This window comes from Chiloscyllium punctatum, chromosome 40 (genome assembly GCF_047496795.1).
Source record: "Chiloscyllium punctatum isolate Juve2018m chromosome 40, sChiPun1.3, whole genome shotgun sequence".
In the NCBI taxonomy this organism is placed as follows: domain Eukaryota; kingdom Metazoa; phylum Chordata; class Chondrichthyes; order Orectolobiformes; family Hemiscylliidae; genus Chiloscyllium; species Chiloscyllium punctatum.
In genome coordinates this window covers 68,597,085-68,623,465 of record NC_092778.1, presented here as the reverse complement: position 1 = coordinate 68,623,465, position 26,381 = coordinate 68,597,085, and the positions used below count along the sequence as shown (strand labels likewise).

Sequence of the window (26,381 nt, the reverse complement as noted above, 5' to 3'; positions counted from 1 at the left end):
AAAAGTTCCTTCAGCTACCATTATACTGTCCTTGACTAACATAGCCACATGTCCCCCTCTTTTGCTGTCTTCCCTGTTCTTACTGAAAGATCTAAACCCTGGGACTTGCAACATCCATTCCTGTCCCTGCTCTACCGATGTTTCCGTAATAGCCACAACATCGAAGTCCCAGGTACCAACCCACGCTGCAAGCTCACCCACCTTATTTAGGATACTTCTAACTATTTTGTAAATGACAGGGAATTATTATTATTATTTAATGTAGTAATATTAATGATAATAAGCAAGCTTTAAAGTGCATTGAAAACATTACTGGCCATTATTACATAATTATCAGTGGTGAAAATTCTCAAGACAGCATTTTCTAGTCTTATAACTTCTGTTTGACGTGAACTGCTGTCTTTTGTCATTAAATATCATCAAATGATTTACATTACAGTTACTGAAACAATTCCAGTGTTTGTTTTGTTGATCAAACTGGGCACATTTATAATATTAGTAGAATGTGTATTACTCACCTCATCACTGAGTTTTGTTGTAATAAGCTTCTCTTTAGAAGATACCATCTTTCCTTTCATGCTATTGAGCTTTTGCAGTAAATATGCTTTGTCTTTTCCTTCCTAACAGTGAAAATACCTCTGTAAGGTTAATCAACCGATTTTCATGTTTCAGCATCATATTGAGTCACGACATGAATCAGTTCATCAGGCACCTGCAAACTTACTCGCTACAGTTCTACTTATTCCATGTCCTTCTAATTCATTTCACTAACATATACTGTTAGCCTTGGGAAATCAACTAGCCATGACAATGAATTCTGAAGAACGGTCACAGAACTCGAAACATTAACCTTTTATTTTACAGATGCTGCCAAACCCAGTGCATTTCTGGGTTTTGACTGAGCTATAACAACTGCTGTGATTGATACAGGATGATGAACAGCAATTCCAGCAACTTGAAAATATTTCTCGTGTTCTTTTCTCCAGTTTTGTTTTGCTTGAATTTGCCATATTTGATTGTGCTCAGAAAGCAGGCAAGCAACAAATTAATAACAAATAATTAATGTGCAAGAACATCTAATCACTGTATATCATCCACTGAACCACATTAGGCATTTCTGCATGACTGTGTTGCTAAGATTGGGATTTTAATATCATTGCAAGGTGTTAACTTTAATTATATAATTAAGTTTTGCCACTTGTGTTTTGCTGACTTTTTGCAAGTGTCTTAGAGTGATACAGCACAGAAACACCTTTCAGTGCAACCCATCCATTCTGACAAAGTTTCCCAAACTAAACTCGTCCCACTTGCCTGCGTTTGGCCCATATCCCTCTAAACTTTTCCTATCCATGTACCTGCCCAAATGTCTTTTAAATGTTGTAATTGTACCTGCATCTGCCACTTCCTCTGGCAGTTCATCCTCTGTGTGAAAAAGTTGCCCCTTAGGTTCCTTTTAAATCCTTCTCCTCTCACTTTAAAAATATGTTCCCTGGTTTTGAACTCACCCACCCTCGGGAATAGACCTTTGCTCTTCACCTTTTCCATGCCCCTTTTGATTTTATAAACTTCTGTAAGGTCACCCATCAACCTCCTTCTGCCCCAGAGGAAAAGAGTCCCAATCTATCCTCATAACTCAAACCCTCCAATCCTGGCAACATCCTGGTACATCTTTTCAACCCTCTCCAATTTAATAATATTCTTCCTACAACTGGACGATCAGAACTGTACACAGTATTCCAGAAGAGGCTTCACAAACATTCTGTACAAGCTCAATATGTTGTCACAATCCTGTACTCCATGTTCCGGACATTGAAGGCAAACATGCGAAACACCTTCTTAACCACTTTATAATTCATTTCGGTTTTTGCTTTTCCCTATTACCCTGCAAATTCCCCTTTCATGTATACAGTTCCCTTTTCAAAATTGTTAATAAATTTGCTTCTACTGTTCTCACAAGTGGCCAATTTCAGATCATAAAAATATTTCTGCATAAATAAATCAGAAAAGTCATAAAGCATTAATTTCACTCTGCACTGAATTAACATAACTTCAATGGCATAATTGAAGCAATGTTCTAAGCAGCTCAATCCTTGAGTTAGGTGAAAGGATATCTACAAGGATTCTTAATCCTTATCAACCAAAAAACTGCAGATAAGGAATTCAGAAACAGAAATAGAAATTTCTGGAAAAATGTTGTAGGTTTGACAGCATCTGCAGACAGAAAGCAGAGTTAATGTTTTGGGTCCAGTGACGCTCTGTCATTTAGCCAAAGTACTTTGTATAATAACACTTCACAGAGTTCTTGAAAATTTTCCCAACTCAGAGATCTGGAGAGTGCTTGTTACTTTTACTTCTAAGCCTTTTGTTAATAATTTTTACTTGTTTGAGTAAGTTTTGCTTGCAATCAACCAGTTCATAGAATCCCTACAGTGTGGAAACAGATCCTTCGGCCCAACAAACTCACATCGACCCTCTGAACAGTATCCCACCCCATACCCACCCCCCCCAACTCTATTACTCAACATTTTCCCTGACTATTGCACCTAGCCTACACATCCCTGAACACTACGGATAATTTAGCATGGCCAATCCACCCTAGCCTACTCATATTTGGATTATGGGAAAGAACCGGAGCACCCAGAGGAAACCCACACAGACACACGGAGTACGTGCAAACTACGCCCGAGGCTGGAATTGAACCCAAGTCCCTGGTGCTGTGAGGCAGCAGTGCTAACCACTGAGCCACTGTGCCACCCTTTATTTTCTTTATTTGTTAAAGATTCCTGCCTTTTTTTCTTGGTACTGAACTATATACAATCCATTGGCAACATCATGTTCATTATAAATCCAAAGTTTGTTGTGCCCAGTGGAGGGGTAGGACAGGAATCAATCTGTCCCTCCTAACTGCTTGTAACACTTGACCAGAAATGAAAATAATGAAAAATGTAGCTTCATAAACGCTAAGAAAACTACATTGCTTTGAGAGAATGCGATAAATTACACCTCATACTTACATTACTAATGTGCTCTTGTAAAAGTTTTATCATCAATTTCCGCCCATCTATAATTTGCAAATATAGGTAAATGGTAGCACTTGAGAAAGAGAGAAAAGATAGTTATAGCAATGGTGAATTAGTATAATTATTTTATGATACAAATGTTTATTACCTGCAAATTAACACTGCATAACAATTGATAATTAAGAAAATAGTATTTTCTATGCTTTTTTAAATTATAGATTGACAACAATGGGTATCTCCCAGTTTAAAAAATTAAATTCATTAAAACCAGCTTTAAGTATGTACTCAAGCATTTAAACACAGAGTTCTTATTGGGCACAATGCAACCAACTTCTCAGCTAGGTAAAAACTTCTCAGCTATGCAGGACTGAGAACCGTTTCTGAAAAATATTGACACCTAAGATAATTTGCTGCTAAGTATTTAAAGGAAATAACTATAAATGATGTGAACAAGTACCAATAGCGATTATGAATTATGGTCAGCTTTGTTGAGATATCATCACAAATTTCTCACTGGCCATGCTGTCATTATTCCATTGTTGATGGGAGTTGCACACGGGGACCTTGTGGAATTCCCACCATTGTATTGCCTGGGAAATCTGAATTGCTTTCTTATTATCACAAGTCCCAAGATACAGTGAAAAGTATTGTTTGTGTGCTACCCAGATAAATCATACCTTACATAAGTACATCAGGATAACAGAACAAAATGCAGAATATTGTGTTACAGTTAGAGGGAGGTGCAGAGAAAGAGCAACGTTAATGTATGAGAGGTCCATTCAGAAGTCTTAAAATAGCAGGGAAGAAGCTGTTCTCGAATCTGTTGACATGTATTTTCAAACTTGTGCATCTTCTGCCTGACTGAAGAGGGTGGAAGAGAGTATAACCGGGGTGGGAGGGGTCTTTGATGATGTTGTTTGCTTTCCCAAGGCAGTGGGAAATATCGACAGAGTCAATGGATGGGAGGCTGGTTTGTGTGATGGACTGGGCTGCAGTCATAACTCTCTGTAATTTCCTGCAGTATTGGGAAGAGCAGTTACTATACTACACTGTAACACTATACTACACTGTGATGCATCTAGCTAGGATGTTTTCAATGGTGCATTTACAAAAATTGGTAAGAGTCATTGTGACATGCCGGATTTCCTTAGCCTTCTGAAAACATTGAGGCATTGGTGTGTTTTCTTGATTGTAGAGTCAATGTGGTGGACCAGGACAGACTGTTGGTGATATTTACTCCTAGGAACTGGAAGCTCTCAACCACCTCCACCTCAGCCCCATCGATATACACAGCTGTGTGTCCTCCACTCCTGACATGAGGCCCAACATGAGGGCAAACAATTTTTACACAGAGAGTGGTTCATGTGGGGAATGAACGTCCAGAGGTGCATGTGGGCACAGTTACAATGTTTAATAGATGTTTGGATAAGTACATGAATAAGAAATATTTGGAGAAATATGGACCAAGCGCAAGCAGGTCGGGCTAGTTAGGTTGGGATTATAGTCAGTATGGACTGGTCAGACCGAAAGGTCTATTTTCATGCTGTTTGACTCTGATTCCTTAATTCTTCTGACAATAAAGGAAAAATTGTTGTCGTTACATCATACCACTAAGCTCCCCATCTTTTTACTGTACTCTGTCTCATTGTTGTTTAAGATCTGACTCATTATGGTGATGTCATCAGCAAATTTGTAAATGGAATTGGGGCTGAATTTTGTCATATAGTTGTGAGCGCATAAGGAGTATAGTAAGGGGCTGAGTACTGTACACAGCATTGTTGAGGACTATTGTAGAGGAAGTGTTATCAATGATTGCAGTCTGTGGGTCAGGAAGTTGAGGATTCAGATGCAGAGTGGTGAGCACAGCTTTAGGTATCAGAATTTGACAATACGTTTGATTGGAATTATGGTGTTGAAGATGGAGCTAAAGTCAAAAAGCAGGAGTCTGATGTAGGTGTCCTTGTTATCTAAATGTTCCAGGGATGAGTGTACAACCAGAAGATGATCTCTGCCATGGACCTGTTGTGATGGTAGGTGAATTGCAGTGGATTAAGGAATTATGGGAGGCTGGAGAAGGTGTGAGCTATTACTAACCTGTCGAAGCACTTCATAATAATGAAGTCAGAAGTTACATGATACCAGGTTATAGTCCAACAGGTTTATTTGAAATTACAAGCTTTCAAAGTGCTGCTCCTTCATCAGATGAAGTGGAAGGAAGTGTGTAGAATTTTTGTGAAGGAGAGATCATTGCAAGATAATTCCAGGTAATTAAGAATATCAAAAGAAAGTCCAAATGGTGTGAGTGGAGTATCAACAGGCTGAATAACAAGTCTTTGCAGGTGATCAAAAGTGTCAATGGTGTGAGTAGGAGTCACTAGCTGAATAACCAGTGAAGGGATGACCTATAATCCGATTAATTGAGACAGAAATATAATTACAAAAAATCAAAAATTAGATGGTGCTGGAGATAAACCGAATGGCTGGAATAACATGATAGTTAGGTGATGAGGATCTAACCAAAGGAATAAGTAAACCCAAAACTATACAAAGTAATTAAAGTTAGCGAAATCAGAATTTATTAGGGTGCTGACACTACGACTTCTGACTTTGTCCACTCGAGTCCAACACTGGCACCTTCACATCATTCTCATGCTGAATGTCAGAGCCACTGGGAGGTAATCCTAAAGCAAGCAGTCTAATTTCCTTCAGCACCAGAATGGTCGTGATCTTCAAGCAGGTGGGAACCTCACATTGGAGTCAATCAAACTTTCCATTGAACAATTCTGCTAAGCTTTGGACCCTGTGAAAGTCTCTATTCAGATTAAATAATTTAAGAATTTAATTCTAAATAACTAAATAAAATAGTTACACAGGAAATATTAAACCGAAGAATGAGAACAAAAAATACAGGAAATCACAGCTGGGCAGGCAGCATCCATGGAGAGAGAGCAAGCTAATGTTTTGAATCTAGAACATGATTTATTTTATGTGTTAAAGTAACAGGAAGCTGCATAAACCGAAATCCCTGCATCATTGTCACTCAGTGTGCAACTGTGCATGAAATTAATAAAGATGATTTTGTCGAATCATTTTATTTCTGTTATGTGACAGGATGTAAAGGATTAAATTGCATTATTTTATCAGGTGATCTGATGTGAATGAGACCAAATTAACCTTTCCACAGCTAGAGGAAAATTTATTGAAATAAAGCAATATATCTGTAGTTAAACCAAATTATAGAACATAAGGACATAAGAACTAAGAGCAGGATACATGATCATAATACTCACAACACAATAATTGTTAAGATGAAGTAGAACAGTGGGTTCAAAATTAAGTTATTGTAACACCATACAAGCCAGTGCAGATGAGAAACTGTTTCTTGTATCTTGTCAATGAAGTGAGAAATGGAAGAATACGGCACATTTAATCCTCTAAAGGGTCCACAGAGTTTGGAAGGCTTCCATCTGAGGAAAACATTTTAATATATATAGAAAATTAGCAATTAGTGATATTTACATTGGAGTTAATTTGTATATCGCAGCATATGAAATAAAGCAATTTCGAGTACAATGGTAAATCATACAACACTATAAAAACTCTGTGTTCTTATGATTATGCTTCACAACCACCTGATGAAGAAGCAGTGCTTCGAAAGCTAGTGATTCCAAATAAAGCTGATGAACTATGACCTGGTGTTGTGTGATTTTTAACTTTGTCCACCTCCAAATCATCCCTAATACAATGAGGCACAATTTTAATAGCTTGACTCATGTTTATAAAAGTGTCTCTTGGTAAGCATACATATGTCATCAGTTAAAAATCACACAACACCAGGTTATAGTTCAACAGGTTTATTTGGAAGCACTAGCTTTCAGAGTGCTACTCCTTCATCAGGTAGTTGTGGAGAATAAGGTCACAAGGCACAGAATTTATAGCAAAAGTTTACAGTGTAATGTAACTGAAATTATATATTGAAAAAGACCTGGGTTGTTTGTTAAGTCTCTCTCTCATCTTTTAGAATGGGCATGCTGGTTTCAGATCTTTTATATGTAAATCCCAGAACTAAAAGTTAAATTCTCAAGTGAACTTCAACAACAGGTGCCATGTCATCTCAAATAATGCATTGACACCTATTGTTGAAGTTCACTTGAGGCCTAGCCCTTGCCTCATTCATGATCTGAAAATCCACTTCAATAAACAGAAGGGATCTATGTTTAGCAGAAACAAGGTTTAAGTTAATGGTGAAAATGTGTTGCTGGAAAAGCGCAGCAGGTCAGGCAGCATCCAAGGAGCAGGAGAATCGATGTTTCGGACATGAGCCCTTCTTCAGGCTCATGCCCAAAACGTCCATTCTCCTGCTCCTTGGATGCTGCGCTTTTCCAGCAACACATTTTCAGCTCTGATCTCCAGCATCTGCAGTCCTCACTTTCTCCTTTAATTTAATGGTTCAAAACTAAAAGCCTGTCCGCATTGCTACTGTCATAGCCAAGGTCTGATAGGATGGTGGATAGAACCGAGAAATCAAAACAGCTGCACAGAGCTGCAAAATAAATAAATGCAACATTAAAAGGATACAAGTGAAAAAAACTGCAAATGCTGAAAATATGAATCTTCATAAGTCACTTTTGGAATGAATAAGTATTTGCTTCTAATGAAGCAGCTAACTGTGATTAAAAGGCATCAATTTGAATGATCGCCAAAGATATTCCCAGACAAGACTATGATAAGGTATCAATATTTATGGGTTTATTTCAAGATTCTGCTATACAACAAAGTTCAAGTTGAAAACACTATAGCTTTTAGGAACATTTTGTATTTATCAAATTCTGTGGATTGATTTTCAGATAACATTTGTAATTGTTCAGGATATATCCTCTGACTGCTGTGATAAGACAATTAAGTCAACTATCTGTAGATTGAGCAAAATAAACTTGCCCAAATGATACAGTGAATTAAAATAAACAACTGCATTGGAGTTGACAAGGGCAAATAGTCTTGTTTGTTTTTACAATAAAATTTGGTCAGAGCAGCACTTGCTCAGCTGCTGTAACCTTCATAGAAATGCAGTAAAATCCACACTGAATGGGTAAACAGGGTTTCCACTGCACTTCCAGGAATGTTACAGTGGCAGAGCAGATGTCCAGAGGAGATTCTGCACTTTGCACTTTAGTCCCCACCTCTGACTCTCCCTCTTAAAACAGCAGCCGCAAAGTAGAAGCAGCAAAAATGCTCAAGAACTGAAAGAATCCTGGATTTTACAGGAAATCTAAACTTTCATTGTGCTTACAGAGTTTTGAAAGACAATCTAGTTCTTTCTGTTCAAAGCTTTCTTCCTTTCCCTGTGACATATTCTCTCTGTGCCTTGAATGAGGTGAAGGTGACCAGAACAAGAATCCAGAGAAAGTATATTCCTGTCGGGGTGAAAGGGAAGGCTGGTAGGTATAGGGAATGCTGGATGACTAAAGAAATTGAGGGTTTGGTTAAGAAGAAGAAGGAAGTATATGTCAGATATAGACAGGATAGATCGAGTGAATCCTTAGAACACTATAAAGAAAGTAGGAGTATACTTCAGAGGGAAATCGGGAGGGCAAAACAGGGACATGAGATAGTGCTGGCAAACAGAATTAAGGAGGATCTAAAGGGTTTTCACAAATACATTAAGGACAAAAGGGTAACTAGGGAGAGAATAGGGCTCCTCAAAGAGCAGCAAGGCGGCCTTTGTGTGGAGCCACAGAAAATGGGGGAGATACTAGATGAATATTTTGCATCAGTATTTACTTGGAAAAGGATATGGAAGATATAGACTGTAGGGAAATAGATGGTGACATCTTGCAAAATGTCCAGATTACAGAGGAGGAAGTGCTGGATGTCTTGAAACGGTTAAAGGTGGATAAATCCCCAGGACCTGATCAGGTGTACCCGAGAACTCTGTGGGAAGCTAGAGAAGTGATTGCTGGGCCATTTGCTGAGATATTTGTATCATCAATAGTCACAGGTAGTGCCGGAAGACTGGAGATTGGCAAACGTGGTGCCACTGTTTAAGAAGGGTGGTAAAGACAAGCCCGGGAACTATAGACCAGTGAGCCTGACCTCTGTGGTGGGCAAGTTGTTGGAGGGAATCCTGAGGGACAGGATGTACATGTATTGGAAAGGCAAGGACTGATTAGGGATAGTCAATATGGCTTTATGTGTGGGAAATCATGTCTCACAAACTTGATTGAGTTTTTTGAAGAAGTAACAAAGAAGATTGATGAGGGCAGAGCAGTAGATGTGATCTATATGGACTTCAGGAAGGCGTTCGACCAGGTTCCCCATGGGAGACTGATTAGCAAGGTTAGATCTCATGGAATAAAGGGAGAACTAGCCATTTGGATACAGAGCTGGCTAAAAGGAAGAAGACAGAGGGTGGTGGTGGAGGGTTGTTTTTTAGGCTGGAGGCCTGTGACCAGTGGAGTGCCACAAGGATCAGTGCTGGGTCCTCTACTTTTGTCATTTACATAAATGATTTGGATGTGAGCATAAGAGGTACAGTTAGTAAGTTTGCAGATGACACCAAAATTGGAGGTGTAGTGGACAGCAAAGTGGGTTACCTCAGATTACAACAGGATCTAGACCAGATGGGCCAATGGGCTGAGAAGTGGCAGATGGAGTTTAATTCAGATAAAAGCGAGGTACTGCATTTTGGGAAAACAAATCTTAGCAGGACTTATAAACTTAAAGGTAAGGTCCTGGGGAGTGTTGCTGAAGAAAGAGACCTGGGAGTGCAAGTTCATAGCTCCTTGAAAGTGGAGCCGCAGGTCGATAGGATAGTGAAGAAGGCGTTTGGTGTGTTTTCCTTTATTGGTCAGAGTATTGAGTACAGAAGTTGGGAGCTGAAAATGTGTTGCTGGAAAAGTGCAGCAGGTCAGGCAGCATCCAAGGAGCAGGAGAATCGACATTTAGGGCATGAGCCCTTCTTCAGAAATTCCTGAAGAAGGGCTCATGCCTGAAACGTCGATTCTCCTGCTCCTTGGATGCTGCCTGACCTGCTGCACTTTTCCAGCAACACATTTTCAGCTCTGATCTCCAGCATCTGCAGTCCTCACTTTCCCCTACAGGTGTTGGGAGGTCATGTTGCGGCTCTACAGGGCATTGGTTAGGCCACTGTTGGAATATTGCATGCAATTCTGGTCTCCTTCCTATTGGAAAGATGTTGTGAAACTTGAAAGGGTTCAGAAAAGATTTACAAGGATGTTGCCAGAGCTGGAGGAGTTAAGCTACAGGGAGAGGCTGAACACGTTGGGGCTGTTTTCCCTGGAGTATCGGAGGCTGAAGGATGACCTTATAGAGGTTTACAAAATTATGAGGAGCATGGATAGGGTAAATAGACAAAGTCTTTTCCCTGGGATTGGCGAGTCCAGAACTAGAGGGCATAGGTTTAGGGTGAAAGGGGAAAGATATAAAAGAGACCTAAGAGGCAACTTTTTCACGCAGAGAGTGGTACGTGTATGGAATGAGCTGCCAGAGGATATGGTGGAGGCTGGTACAATTGCAACATTTAACAGGCATTTGGATGGGTGTATGAATAGGAAGGTTTTGAGGGATATGGGCCGGGTGCTGGCAGGTGGGACTCGATTGGGTTGGGATATTTGGTCAGCGTGGACAGGTTGGACTGAAGGGTCTGTTTCCATGCATCTCTATGATTCTATGACTCTACTCCCAGAAGATCAGAGGCTGCTCGCTCAAGGAGAGAGAGATAACTAGTGTTGAGTTTGTTGGGAAGAGGTGTAGAGTTGGGAAGGCACGGCCTCATGGTAATCTCAGCTGGTATGGGAATGAACCCATGCTGTTTGCACCAGTCTGCACCATAAACCAGCCAGATTACCCAGCTGATCTACATGGTACCACACCAATCTTTTGTTTCTGCTGAGGTTCCTCACAGTTGGTGTTGCTATTGTAGCAGGGACAAGGGCCTTACTTGAAAACTGACAAGTAAATTATTCTCTTTAATTTAGAAAAATGTTTGATGAGGATATTGGAAAAAGGAATATAGCTGCAACATTTTTCCTCCCCTTTAAACATTGAGAGTGTTAATTATTTAAGGTGTAAAATAAGCTTCCATAAAATATACTAAATAATGCAAGTGCCATTACATCAGGTTAAAAAAAATAACTCTTACGTCCACACAGTAATTCCCAACAAGCAAAGTACGCCAAGGAAACCAGGAAAGAACAACAGGAATATAAAGATCGTTGTCATATGAGAAGCTCGCCAAGCTTTGCGGGGAGGCTGGCAGTTCATCATTAGGCTAACCTGAACAGACAAGAACACGGTTAGTCAGTGTGCTTCTTCAAAAGGCAGCCAACAGTTAGACTAGGTGAGAGTCATGTGGTTCACAAATAACTTCATATATTATATCACAACTGTACATCACAACATATATATGTGTGGGTGTGGGTGTGGGTATGTCTGTCTGTATATACTGGTAGTAAAATACTGCAAACTTCATAATTTACTGATTGTACATATGCCACATATATATAATCTATTTTTCAAAGAATCTATATTTTTATGCTATAATAAATAAGAAAGATCTAAAATAAAATCATGATTCCCTTACATCATGCATGCTAGGGAATTATATGTTAAAGAAAAACAAAGAACAAAGAACAAAGCAAAGTACTGCACAGGAACAGGCCCTTCGGCCCTCCAAGCCTGTGCTGATCATCATGCTCTAATTAAACTAAAAAACAAACCTTCTGCCTTTATTCGAACCGTATCTCTCTATTACCTCCCTGTTCATGGAAGCATCCAGATGCCTCTTAAATGTCGTCAACGTGCCTGCTTCCACCACCTCTTCTAGCAGTGCGTTTCAGGCACCTAACACACCCTGTGTGAAAAACCTCCCTCGCACATCTCCCTTAAACATCCCCCCTCTCACCTTTAACCTCTGTCCCCTTGTAATTGAAACTTCAACTCTGGAAAAAAGCCTCTGACTATCCACCCTATCTAAGCCTCTCATAGGTTTGTAGGCCTCTATTGGGTTTCCTCTCAGCCGCCGACTTTCCAGTGAAAACAATCCTAGACTTTTTAACTTTTCCTCATAGCAAGTGCCGTCAAGATTAGGCAACATCCTGGTGAACTTTTTTTGTGCACTCTCCAAAGCTTCCACATCCTTCTGGTAGTGTGGCAACCAAAACTGCACACAATACTCAAATCCAACCCTTTAAGGGTACGTATGCAGGCACGTATGTAGCTGCAGCATGGTTTACCAATTCTTGTTCTCCATGCCCCAGCCAATGAAGGCAAACATGTTTTCTGCCCTCCTAATCACCTTGGCCACTTGTGTTGCCACTTTTAGGGAAGTGTGGACTTACATGCCCAGATCCATCTATATGTTAATATTTCTAAGGGTTCTGCTATTTATGGTATAATTCTCCCTAAATTTGATCCTCCAAAATGCAGCACCTCACATTTGTCTAAATTAAACTCCATCTGCCATTTAGAGTCATAGAGATGTACAGCATGGAAACAGACCCTTCGGTCCAACACGTCCATGCTGACCAGATATCCCAACCCAATCTAGTACCACCTGCCAGCACCTGGCCCATATCCCTCCAAACCCTTCCTATTCATATACCCATCCAAATGCCTCTTAAATGTTGCAATTGTACCAGTCTCCGCCACATCGTCTGACAGCTCATTCCATACACATACCACTCTCTGCGTGAAAAGGTTGCCTCTTAGGTCTCTTTTATATCTTTCCCCTCTCATCCTAAACCTATGCCCTCTAGTTCTGGACTCTCCGACTCCAGGGAAAGATTTTGTCTATCTATCCTATCCATGCCCCTCATAATTTTATAAACCTCTATAAGGTCACCCCTTAGCCTCTGACACTCCAGGGAAAACAGCCCCAGCCTGTTCAGCCTCTCCCTATAGCTCAAATCCTCCAGCCCTGGCAACATCCTTGTAAATCTTTTCTGAACACTTTCAAGTTTCACAACACCTTTCCGATAGGAAGGAGACCAGAATTGCACGCAATATTCCAACGGTGTACAATGTCCTGTACAGCTGCAACATGACCTCCCAACTCCTGTACTCAATACTCTGACCAATAAAGAAAAGCATATCAAACGCCTTCTTCACTATCCTATCGACCTGCGGCTCCACTTTCAAGGAGCTATGAACCTGCACTCCAAGGTCTCTTTGTTCAGCAACACTCCCTAGGACCTGACCATTAAGTATATATGTCCTGCTAAGATTTGCTTTCCCAAAATGCAGCACCTCGCTTTTATCTGAATTAAACTCCATCTGCCACTTCTCAGCCTATTGGCCCATCTGGTCCAGATCCTGTTGTAATCTGAGGTAACCCTCTTTGCTGTCCACTACACCTCCAATTTTGGTGTCCTCTGCAAACTTACTAACTGTATCTCTTATGCTCACTTCCAAATCATTTATGTAAATGACACAAAGTAGAGGGCCCAGCACCGATCCTTGTGGCATTCCACTGGTCACAGGCCTCCAGTCTGAAAAACAACCCTCCATCACCACCCTCTGTCTTCTACCTTTGAGTCAGTTCTGTATCCAAATGGCTAGTTCTCCCTGTATTCCATGAGATCTAACCTTGCTAATCAGTCTCCCATGGGGAATCTTGTCGAACGCCTTACTGAAGCCCATATAGAACACATCTACTGCTCTGCCCTCATCAATCTTCTTTGTTACTTCTTCAAAAAACTCAATCAAGTTTGTGAGACATGATTTCCCACGCACAAAGCCATGTTGACTATCCCGAATCAGTCCTTGCTTTTCCAAATACATGTACGTCCTGTCCCTCAGGATTCTCTCCAACAAATTGCCCACCACCGAGGTCAGGCTCACCAGTCTATAGTTCTCTGGCTTGTCTTTACCGTCCTTCTTAAACAGTGGCACCACGTTTGCCAACCTCCAGTCTTCCGGCATCTCACCTGTGACTATCGATGATACAAATATCTCAGCAAGAGGCCCAGCAATCACTTCTCTAGCCTCCCACAGAGTTCTCAGGTACACCTGATCAGGTCCTGGGGATTTATCCACCTTTAACCGTTTCAAGACATCCAGCACTTCCTCCTCTGTAATCTGGACATTTTGCAAGATGTCACCATCTATTTCCCTACAGTCTATATCTTCTATATCCTTTTCCAAGTAAATACTGATGCAAAATATTCATTTAGTATCTCCCCCATTTTCTGTGGCTCCACACAAAGGCCGCCTTGCTGCTCTTTGAAGGGCCTATTCTCTCCCTAGTTACCCTTTTGTCCTTAATGTATTTGTAAAATCCCTTTGGATTCTCCTTAATTCTAATTGCCAAAACTATCTCATGTCCCCTTTTTGCCCTCCTGATTTCCCTCTGAAGTATACTCCTACTGTCTTTATACTTCTAAGGATTCACTCAGAGAAAGTGAGGACTGCAAATGTTGGAGACCAGAGTTGAAAAATGTGGGGCTGGAAAAACACAGCAGGCCAGGCAGCATCCGAGGAGCAGGAGAATTGACGTTTCGGGCATAAGCCCTTCTTCAGGAAGCCCTGAAGAAGGGCTTATGCACGAAACGTCAATTCTCCTGCTCCTCGGATGCTGCCTGGCCTGCTGTGATTTCCAGCCCCACATTTCTCAACTAAGGATTCACTCGATCTATCCTGTCTATACCTGACATATGCTTCTTTCTTTTTCGTAACCAAACTCTCAATTTCTTTAGTCATCCAGCATTCCCTATACCTACCAGCCGTCCCTTTCACCCTGACAGGAATATACTTTCCCTGGATTCTTGTTATCTCATTTCTGAAGGCTTCCCATTTTCCAACCGTCCCTTTACCTGCGAACATCTGCTTCCAATCAGCTTTCGAAAGTTCTTGCCTAATACCATCAAAATTGGCCTTTCTCCAATTTAGAACTTCAACTTTTAGATCTGGTCTATCCTTTTCCATCACTATTTTGAAATGAATAGAATTATGGTCACTGGCCCCAAAGTGCTCCCCCACTGACACCTCAGTCACCTATCCTGCCTTATTTACCAAGAGTAGGTCAAGTTTTGCACCTTCTCTAGTAGGTACATCCACATACTGAATCAGAAAATTGTCTTGTACACACCCTAAGAAATTCCTCTCCATCTAAACCTTTAACACTATGGCAGTCCCAGTCGATGTTTGGAAGTTAAAATCCCCTACCATAACTACCCTATTATTCTTACAGATAGCTGAGATCTCCTTACAAGTTTGTTTCTCAATTTCCCTCTGACTATTGGGGGGGTCTATAATACAATCCCAATAAGGTGGTCATCCCTTTCTTATTTCTCAGCTCCTCCCAAACAACTTCCCTGGATGTATTTCCGTGAATATCCTCCCTCAGCACAGCTGTAATGCTATCCCTTGTCAAAAATGCCACTCCCCTCCTCTCTTGCTTCCCATTCTATCCTTCCTGTAGCATTTGTATCCTGGAACACTAAGCTGCTAGTCCTATCCATCCCTGATGTTTCTGTAATTGCTATGATATCCCAGTCCCATGTTCCTAACTATGTCCTGAGTTCACCTGCCTTCCCTGTTAGGCCCCTTACATTGAAATAAATGCAGTTTAATTTATTAGTCCTTCCCTGTCCCTGCCTGCCCTGACTGATTGATTCACTTCTGTTCTCAGCTGTACCTGTCTCAGATTGATCTCTTTCCTCACTATCTCCCTGGGTCCCACCTCCCAACCCCCCCCCCCCCATCTTCTGTGCCCAAGCTATCTATATCCTGTTGTATTCTTCCATGATCAATGGCACTATCAGCAACGTCACCAATCAGACAGCCCATATTTTCCTCCAGATCATTTGTATATACTACAAACAAGAAAGGACCCAAGACTGATCCCTGTGGAACACCAATAGTTACTGGCCTCTATTCTGAAAAACCCTTCCACTGTTACCCTCTGTCTTCCATGACCAAGCCTGTTTTGTATCCATTTAACCAGCCCATCTCAAGTCATAAGTAATTTTAGTTTTTGCACCAATCTACCATGTGGGACTTTATCAAATGTCTTACTAAACTCCATATAAACTCTATCCATAGCTTCTCTCATCAATAATCCTTGTCATCGCTTCAGAACATTCAATCGGATTGGTGAGACATGACCTCCCCCATACAAAACCATGCTGCCTGTCACTAACTAGCCCATTTTCTTCCACATATACACATGTCTTGTCCCTCAGTATCTTCTCCAAAAGCGTCCTCACCACAGATGCCAGGCTCATCATCCTGTAATTTCCTGGATGATCCCTGCTTCCTTTCTTAAACAAGGGAATAACATTGGCTAATTTCCAGTCCTGTGGAACCTCACCTGTGCTCAAAGAGGATGTAAAGATATCTGCTACTGCCCCAGCTATTTCTCCCCTTGCCTTTCGCAGTAACCTGGGATATATCGCATGTGGCGCCGAGGACTTGTCTACCTTAATGCAATTTAGGATATGCAAAACTTCCTCCCTTAATATATTGACATTCACTTTGAGTATTCACATACTCATCCCTGACCTCAACATCAGTGATGTCCTTCTCCTTGGTGAATATTGATACAAAGTATTCCTTAAGGATCTCTCCCACTTCCTGTGGCTCTACACATAATTTCCCTCCTTTGTCCTTCAGTAGGCCTACTCTTTCCCTCGTTACCCTCTTTCTTCTAATATCTGCATAAAATGCCTTGGGATTCTCCTTGACCCTGTTTGATAAAGACATTTCATGGCCCCTTTTAGTCTTCCTTATTCTGCATTTGCGTTCCTTCTTAATTTCTCTCTTCTCCTCAAGGGCTTCATCAGTTTGTAGACCTATCATATGCTTCCTTTTTCCTTTTGACTTAACTTACAATTTTCCTTGTCATCCATGGTTTCTGAATCCTGCCATGCCTACCCTTCAAATTATTTCCCTTGTTTAAAAAAGGAAGAAGGGATAATCCAAGAAATCATACGATGGTCAGCCTGACATCTATGGTGGGAAGCACTTAGGGCTTGGATTAGTACCTGGGAGTATGATTTTATTGCTGTTACTGAGATTTGGTTGAGGGAAGGGCATGATTGGTAACTAAATATCCCAGGATATACATGCTTCAGGTGGGATAGAGGGGAAGGTAAAAGGGTTGGAGGAGTTGCATTACTGGTCAGAGAGGATATCCCAGCTGTGCTGAAGGTGGGCACTATGGAGGACTCAAGCGGTGAGGCAATATGGGCAGAGCTCAGAAATAAGAAAAATGCGGTAACAATGTTGGGGCTGTACTACAGACCGCTCAACAGCGAGTGTGAGATAGAGGTACAAATATATATACAGATTATAGAAAGATGTTGGAGCAATAGGAGATTTTAATTTTCCCAGCATTGACTGGGTTTCACTTAGTGTTAAAAATTGGAGAATTGGACAAGACGATGCACTTGAGAGAAGATACTGAGGGACAAGACATGTGTACATTTGGAAGAGAATGGACTAGTTAGTGACAGGCAGCATGGTTTTGTATGGAGAAGGTCATGGCTCACCAATCTGATTGAATGTTCTGAAGAGATGATGAAGATTATTGATGAAGGAAGCTGTGGATGTAGTTTATATGGACTTTAGTAAGTTCAATCTGGACAATTGCAGGGTCTTGCATTTTGAAAGATCCAATTCTAGAGTGAACTATACAGTAAATGGAAAAGCCCTGGGGAAAATTGATGTACAGAACAGTCTGGGTATTCAGGTCCATTGTTCCTTGAAGTTGACAATGCAGGTCAGTAGATTGGTCAAGAAGGCATACGGCATGCTTTCCTTCATCGGACGGGTATTGAGCACAAGAGGAGGCAGGTCATGTTACAGTTGTATAAGACTTTGGTTTGGCCACATTTTAAATACTGCATACAGTTCTGGTCACCACATTACCAAAAGGATGAGGATGCTTTGGAGAGGGTGCCGAGGAGGTTCATCAGGATGTTGCCTGGTATGGAGGGTGCTAACTATGAGTAGATTAGGATTATTTTCATTAGAAAGAAAGAGTTTGAGGGGGGACCTGATTGAGGCCTACAAAATCATGAGAGGTATAGACAGGGTGGATAGCAAGAAATGTTTTCCCAGAGTAGAAGACTCAATTACTAGAGGTCACAAGTTCAAAGTGAGAGGGGAAATGTTTAGGAGAGATATGCGCGAAAAGTTCTTCACGCTGAGGGTGGTGGGTGCCTGGAATGCATTGCCAGTGGCGGTGGTAGGGGAGGCATGATAGCATCATTTAAGATGTATTTAGAGAAAAGGGATACAGATCCTTAGAAAATAGACGACAGGTTTAGATAGAGGATCTGGATCAGCGCAGGCTTGGAGGGGCTGAAGGGCCTGTTCCTGTGCTGAAATTTTCTTTGTTCTTTGTTCAGTTGTGCAGTGACATGCATGGCTGCACTTTAATCAACTGGTCCTTAAAAACCTCCCACATGCCAAACATAGATTTGCCCTCAAACAACTGCTCCCCATCAACACTCTCCAGTTTGGGTATGCTGAATCTTTCAGAATAAATGACTGCTAACTCTCAAGTGACTGAAGCATTATGTATTTTATTTAACCTGCTCTGAAATGTAGAATATTCCTATTTGGCTTGTTGCTCTGGCAATGTCATTGGTTTAAAAAAATGTAAATCAGAAACAAAAACAGAAATTGTTGGAAAAACTTAGCAGCTCTGGCAGCATCCTTGGAAAGAAATCAGAGTTAAAGTTTCAGGTCCAGTGACCCTTCTTCAGAATTGATGTAAATCAGTTGCTTTGTCAATCAAAACTGTCCATCTAAAAATCTGAAATTACTCTGAAATTAATGTATTCTTTTATTACTTAAATACTCGATTCATATCTTTTAACTTTTGAAACGTATAGTTTGACTTGTGACAACTATGCTATAATATAATATGATATCAGGCAATGAAAGGTTTCACAGTTCCAAGTATTTCCATTAGCATAAAACATTTTGGATAGTCATGCATGAATTCTACTAATCCCAATAATTTATTTCTAGGCAGTATATTGAATCAGTAATTATACATTGGTGATTTAGTCATTAACATATTTAGAACATGACGTTCACTGTAACAGTAGATTACTTCCATACCTTTTTAACATGGAAAATTATGAAGAACTTTATTATTTGTATTGCCGGTAAAAGAGGTGCAAAGAAAAGTCCAATCCTAAAATTTAAGTTTTTAAATAAAAATCACTGATGAATAAACAGTATTGAAATAAATGTGTGTAATTCTGTACATTTTTTAAAAGAAAAGCTAAATCCATTTAAATATACATACCAGGCTAGAGTTTGTGCATAGATTAAACTTAAAACATTCCTTGGAATGTCAAATTCTGGTTTTCCAAGTTTATGGCAGCAATGTGTTCCCATGATGCTAAAAGCATTTTAGAAACCAAGAGTTAAATTATTGAGATTCCATTGTATACTACATAATTCCAAGACACTTTAAACATTATTGGTAACATAATTATTGATGAAATTCCATTTAGAAAGTAATAAATACTAAATACTTATATGAAATGTTTTCAATGAAGTGAGAATCTGCGTTAAGAGTGTGTAATTTAGTTTCAGACACAATGGTACTGTTGTGGCCTGAAACTAAATAAAAATAATTTTTCAGCTGATTGAAAGGTGACCATGTGAAAGGGTGATCTTCTTCCTCTGGACCAAAGCTAACAGGATATTTCAGAATGCATCACATTTTCCTTTTCTAGTTTCTAGGAACTAGGGCAGTGTATGGAAGTGGATTTACTCAACAGATAGCATTTAATTTTGGGTGACAAATACATGACCAACAGAACAATAACAATATCAATTTCACTAGCTTTATCTCCAGGACCCCTGTCAGGAACAAGTGCTTAATATGATGGGAAGAGAGCCACTGATGGTGCTCCCAGCACTGGAGAGTAGGGAAACATTTCATTGCTGTAAATGTGTGGAACAGATATCCTTCTCCAGCAGTCCTTTGGTACAAATAGCACTACCAGGAGCATTGACCACTGTTGGCATTGCACTCAGTCCTCCCTTTATGATTATGCTGAATTCTCAAATTGAGTTGAATGTGGACTGGATGAGGGTCAGGAATCAGAAGGGCAGGGTGGTGACATATATTGGGTTCTCCTCCATTCAGTGTTGGGTACAGTACTTTGACTGGCACTGGGTGCCTGTGAACCTATCTCTATCCCACACCAGTCGGTCAAAGGCAAACCCAATGAAGTTGTCTGGACAGTCTCCCCTGAAGGAACTGCTAAAGAGCTTCAATTCGCTTTTGGGCAGGAAGGCAGCTCTCTGCCCGAAAGTTGAGGCAGAGTTCCTCACACTCATCTCCCCATCACCAAACACACCTCTGGGCAGTTGGAGGTTTCAAATCCTGCCCTACTGGTAATAATCTCAGTTATCTTTACAATGCTTCACAGATAATAGAACTGAAAGAGTAAAAATGACATTCCTGTGCTCCAAACTGATGTAAAACCAATGGTGGGAAATCCCAAAAGGAAGGACAAAATAATGGAGTGGGCAAGTATATAATTTCACCACAATGAACCTAATTATGCTGGAAACAGGTTACTAAGAATGGCATAAATAATGACGTTTATCAATTGGAGATGAGAACATAAAAGTAGAAACTTTCCTTATTTTAGAGTGACTGGCACACCAACTAGGATTAGTGTTGCTGGAAGAGCACAGCAGTTCAGGCAGCATCCAACGAGCAGCGAAATCGACGTTTCGGGCAAACGCCCTTCATCAGGAATAAAGGCAGTGAGCCTGAAGCGTGGACAGATAAGCTAGAGGAGGGTGGGGGTGGGGAGAGAGTAGTATAGAGTACAATGGGTGAGTGGGGGAGGGGATGAAGGTGATAGGTCAGGGAGGGGAGGGTGGAGTGGATAGGTGGAAAAGGAGCTAGGCAGGTAGGACAAGTCTGGACAGGACTGAACTGGAAGTTTGAAACTAGGATGAAGTGGGGGAAAGGGAAATGAGGAAGCTGTTGAAGTCCACATTGATGCCCTGGGGTTGAAGTGTTCCGAGGCGGAAGATGAGGCGTTCTTCCTCCAGGTGTCTGGTGGTGAGGGAGCGGCGGTGAAGGAGGCCCAGGACCTCCATGTCCTCGGCAGAGTGGGAGGGGGAACTGCTGTGCTCTTCCAGCACCAGAATCCAGAATTTGGTTTCCAGCATCTGCAGTTATTTTTTTTACCTGGCACACCAGCTACCCAGTCAATCAGACAAGAGCTGTAAATGTTGCAAATTCTGTTTTAATTGAGTACGTGTATATACATGACCTGCAGTGCCTAAATAGGAACCAGTTACCACCTTTCTCTAACTGATCTTCAGGAAGGGAACATAGTCGAAATATATGCGGTAGACACCATACAAATAAACCTCAATAGAAGACAGAGTGGCTCCTGCTTCTTTCACCAGCCAATAAACAACTACCAGCTTCACATGGGCCATGGCAAATGGTTCCAAGCACAGGTGCTGGGATGAAGATCCAACATTATGAAAAATCACCTGGTTAAATTGGCTTTGTTCATATTTATCTATAGACCCTTTTAATGGATAGTGGTATAATGCCAACCACACAATGATTCTTAAATTCATAGATAGTTAAACAGATAAGAATTGCATTCATTAATGTTCCCAACAGCTCTCACCTATTCCAGTGTCAAACTGGTTGTCCATATTCTTGGATTGATTAGATTTAGATTACTTACAGTGTGGAAACAGGCCTTTCAGCCCAACAAGTCCACACCGACCCTCCGAAGAGCAACCCACTCAGACCCATTCCCCTACATTTACCCCTTACCTAACACTACAGGCAATTTAGCATGGCCAATTCACCTGACCTGCACATCTTTGAACTGTGAGAGGAAACTGGAGCACCCGGAGGAAACCCACGCAGACACGGGGAGAATGTGCAAACTCCACACAGACAGTTGCCTGAGGCAGGAATTGAACCCGTGTCTCTGGCGCTGTGAGGCAGCAGTGCTAACCACCGTGCCACCCTTTGTTTTGGAAGATCCCCAATTTTCTTGATATTTAAATTATGAAACCAGCACCAATTTTTTTTTTGTTTCCAACTAAAACTCCATACTGTCATCACCAACCCGCCCCTTCCAAATCTTTAACCTTTGGCCTTATGACTCACTGACCTCCTGAGTTCTATGTTGTTTTCAATCTTGATCTCTGGTGCTTTGCCCCATCATCAGTTGTCATATCTTCAGCTATCTAGCTTCCATGGCAATGGCCTAGCAGTACTATTACTAGACTATTATTCCAGAAACTCAGCTAATGTTCTGGGGACCTGGGTTCAAATCCAACCTTGACAGATGGTGGATTTTGAATTCAGTAAAGAATATGGAATTAAGGATCTAGTTATGATCACAAAACCATAGTTGATTGTCCCATCTAGTTCACTAATCTCCTTTAGGGAAGGAAATCTGTCACCATTACCTGGTCTGGCCTCCATGTGACTCCAGACCCATAGCAATGTGGTTGACTCTAACTAATTACAGAAGGGCGATAAATGCTGGCCTAGCCAGAGACTCCCATAATCTGTGAGCGAATTTAAAAATAGATTCGGGAATTACCCCTGTAAACTCTAAAATCTCTTTACATTTCTCTCTTCCTGACAGATCCTCTTTAATCACACGTTCCTCTAAACTTTGGGTTATATTTCCTGTGTTCTTTACAGATTATACTTTTGTGAAGTTTCTCGTGACATTTCTCTACATCAAAGGCAGTTCTTGTGTAACATCTCTGAAAAACCACCACTTGAAGCAACTCTCACAGGTTGAATCAAGGTGCAGAAGTTCTTTAAGATTTTCTTACTTTAAAACAATATATTAAATTAAATTTAAAGAGCTCCTGATCTACTCAATACAATTTTCTGTGGCAGCTCCTATTCCTGCCAATTCAGTTTTATTTCTTAAATCTGCTTTCCAATTTGCATTTAGGTGGCTGTTTTGTCTGCTTCCTACCCAGCCTCAATGGTATGCAGATTTAAAATTAAAGCTACCATTTTCATTTCCAGACAAGATTCAATATAGACAATGAGTGTTCCTGCACTGACTTTCAGGTACTAGCTTACATAATCTACAGACTAATGTTTCCAGGCTACCCCTGAGCAATGCAACAAGAAAGCTACTAGTTTATTTCAAACTGATCAATGTGTTTCCAAAGGAGACTAAGAAAATGTTGAAAGAAGAATGTATTAAGTGTTCCATGGGATACTTAAATGCAGAAGAATTTTAATGCTTCAGCAATCCAAATATAGGTAATTGAAATATATAACAACACAAACTCTTCCTAAAGTTGTCCAACTTTCGTATCATAATAGGAGCAAAGTTAAGCCATCCAGTCTGCTTTGGCATTCCGCCTTGGCTAATATCTTTTGCAACCCCTTCTCCTGCCTTCTCCTTTGTTCCCTTTAGTAATCAGGAATCTATCTATGTCTGTTTTAAATACACTCGATGACTTAGCCTCCACAGCCCTCTGTACCAATGGGTTGCACAGATTCACCACCCTCTGGCTAAAGAAGATCCTGCTCAACTCAGTTCTAAAGTGTCATCCCTTAACTCTGAGGCTGTACCTCTAAGTCCTAGTCTCTCCAACTAATGGAAACATCTTTTCTGCGTCCACTCTATCCAGGTCTCTCTGTATTACATAAGTTTCAATGTGACTCCCACACCCTGTTCTTCTAAACTCCATTAGGTACAGACCCAGAGTCCTCAACTCCTCATCATATGACAAGCTCTTCATCCTCAGGATCATTCATTTAAACTTCTTCTGGATCCCCAACAAAGCCAAAACATCCTTCCATAGATATGGGGCACAAGACTGTTCACAATATTCCAAATGCAGTCTGAACAGAGCCTTATACAGCCTCAGCAGTATGTCTCTGCTCTTGTATTCTAACCCTCTTGAAATGAATGCTAACATTGCATGTCTTCCTGTCAACTGAATCTGCATGTTAACCTTAAGAGAATCCTGAACTAGGACTCCCAACTTCCTTTGTGCTTCAGATCTTTGAAGCCTTCCCCATTTATAAAGTAGTCTGCTCCTCTCCTCTTCCTCCCAAAGTGCATAATCTCATACTTTTCCATACCGTATTCCAACAGCCACTTCTTTGCCCATAATTGTCCAAGTCCTTCTGCAGCCTCACCGCTTCCTCAACTCTAACTTTGTGTTATCTTCAAACTTAGCAACAAGGCCCTCAGTTCCTTCATCCAGCTCAATAATTTTAACATGAATAGTTGTGGTCCCAATACAGACCTCTGTCAAACTCCACTGGTCACCGGCAGCAATCCTAAAGAAACACTTTATCTCCACTCTCTGCCTTCTGCCAGTCAGTCAATCTTCTACCTGTGTCAGTGCCTTGCCCCTAACACCATGGACTCTTATCTTACTCAGCAGCCTCCTGAGTGACACCTCATCTCAGACCTTCTGGAAATCCAAGTAGATCATGTCCACTCCCTCTCGATTGTCTGACTTGCTCATTACCTCCTCAAAGATTTGTCAGGCATGACCTTCCCTTGACAAAGATTGATTGGATTCATCATTGAATCAAAATAATTAGGTTATTTTGCGTAAAATTACTTCACACATCTTGAAACAAGAGAACATAAGGTTACATCATACCTTCGAATGAACTCCCCAAAGAAGGAACCCAGTAAGGAGAAGATAAAATCAGTCACCACAAGTCGGTACAGATCTTGACCAACAAATGTTTCCCAACACTATTAAAAAACAACAAATAACTTATTTTGTTATAAGAATGACATATCTATATTAAATATTGAAGATAAAATACTAAACATATTATCAGATTTAAAAGTAATTGAAGAGACTAAGAATAAAAAATATCCTTCTTTATTCAAGCTTGAACCCAACACATTATTGAATGAACAATGATCGAAAAGATATTGTGATACATGCCTCTACAGTATTCGCTACTGTCACCAGCCAATAGTAACACAGAACTCCAATTACTGACATTTTCAGTACAACGTTCCTGTAAGAGAAATTAGTTCATTTACTCTTCAGAATTATACAATGTACATTACAAAGTGGTTATTCAATGACCATATCTAGAGTACTACAGAAAATCAATATAGTGTCTATTATCACAATGTCCCATATTGTATAAAATTGATGCATAAGTTAGATTTACATTCAGAATGCTTATGCCCAAGATACCAGTGTGTCTAACACAGTAACGAGAGTGAATTTTCTTTTGAAGTCAGGGTGATATATATACCAGGTGCCACCAACTTTTAAAGATATATTTTTCAGTATGTTGTTCAAGGCCAGCATTTATTGTCTACATCCATTTGCTGTGTGAAAGTTGTGGTGGGCCTTTCCCTTGAACAGCTCAAGTCCAATCTCTTTAAAGTGGCTTGAAAGATGTGGTTTGTGAGACCATTTCAGAGGGCAGTTCAAGTAACCCACATTTATATGGGACTGAAAGCGCATATGTGCCAGACGTGGACTGAACCTTATGTTTTTTGTTTAAGTCTAATTAGAATCAAGCTTTTTGGAGTGTCTGTTGCTGTGAAGCCAAGCAAGTTCTCTCACCCTAACCTACCAAACTCACCTCATTAACTTTCTACTGCACCCAATGGCGTCTATGTCATACGTCCATCCCATCTTACACCATTCCCAGAACAATGCAGCAGATATCCTGGAACTGACTGGCAAACCTTTCATCTCTGCCACCTTTAAAAGCCCATTGGGTATGGGGACAAGCTCTGTCAGTCCAAAACTACCCTGCACAGTTCTGGACATTTGCCCTGACATGGCTGGCAGGGTGAAATCAGTGATCCATTTTTTTGGACAATGGTGTCAATGCAGGACTTCCTCTTCCCCCAGGAACAGGATTGGAGACCATAACTCCAGAGTATGACAGCCTGATCTGAGGTTATAACCTCGCTGCCTGGAGGAATGTCAATATTTTTCTCCATTCCAGAAGATTAGGTTCCACCATATTCTCCCTGATTCCTCATACTCACACTATCTCTTCAACTATATCCACCTGCCCCCAAGGCTCATTCTCTACCACTCTCATTATTTCCTTAGACATCCTGCCCATTCACTATCACTTATCCTAAATCCAACACCACTAACCCCACATATCCTCTGTGTTGCATACTTGCTTGGGACATATGCCAATGTCCATGTGGCCAGTGCCCATGGAGCAGGCTGAGATGTCAATGCCCAGATTCCAAAGTGGAGTTTGTTTGAAGCAAGTGGTGAGGTGAATCCACCATGTACCCAGTCTGCTTTCCAGATCAGGTTTTCATGACATCTAGCTGGTTTGCTTCATTAATAAGACAGGAAACCGGCTGGGTCAGCATTTATTCT

General features: G+C 40.8%; 1 protein-coding gene across 1 annotated transcript in view; it reads right to left on the bottom strand.

The window, feature by feature from the left end:
• tmc5 (transmembrane channel like 5) overlaps positions 1 to 26,381 on the bottom strand; it is a 225,925-nt gene that overhangs the window by 36,884 nt on the left and 162,660 nt on the right. The window contains exons 13-20 of the mRNA XM_072560203.1: positions 24,957 to 25,032; positions 24,660 to 24,757; positions 19,303 to 19,398; positions 19,113 to 19,188; positions 11,182 to 11,315; positions 6,311 to 6,487; positions 3,015 to 3,093; positions 519 to 620 (exon numbers count right to left, since the gene is read on the bottom strand). Of these exons, the coding sequence (XP_072416304.1) occupies positions 519 to 620; positions 3,015 to 3,093; positions 6,311 to 6,487; positions 11,182 to 11,315; positions 19,113 to 19,188; positions 19,303 to 19,398; positions 24,660 to 24,757; positions 24,957 to 25,032 (838 nt within the window). The remainder of the gene's footprint in view (positions 1 to 518; positions 621 to 3,014; positions 3,094 to 6,310; positions 6,488 to 11,181; positions 11,316 to 19,112; positions 19,189 to 19,302; positions 19,399 to 24,659; positions 24,758 to 24,956; positions 25,033 to 26,381) is intronic.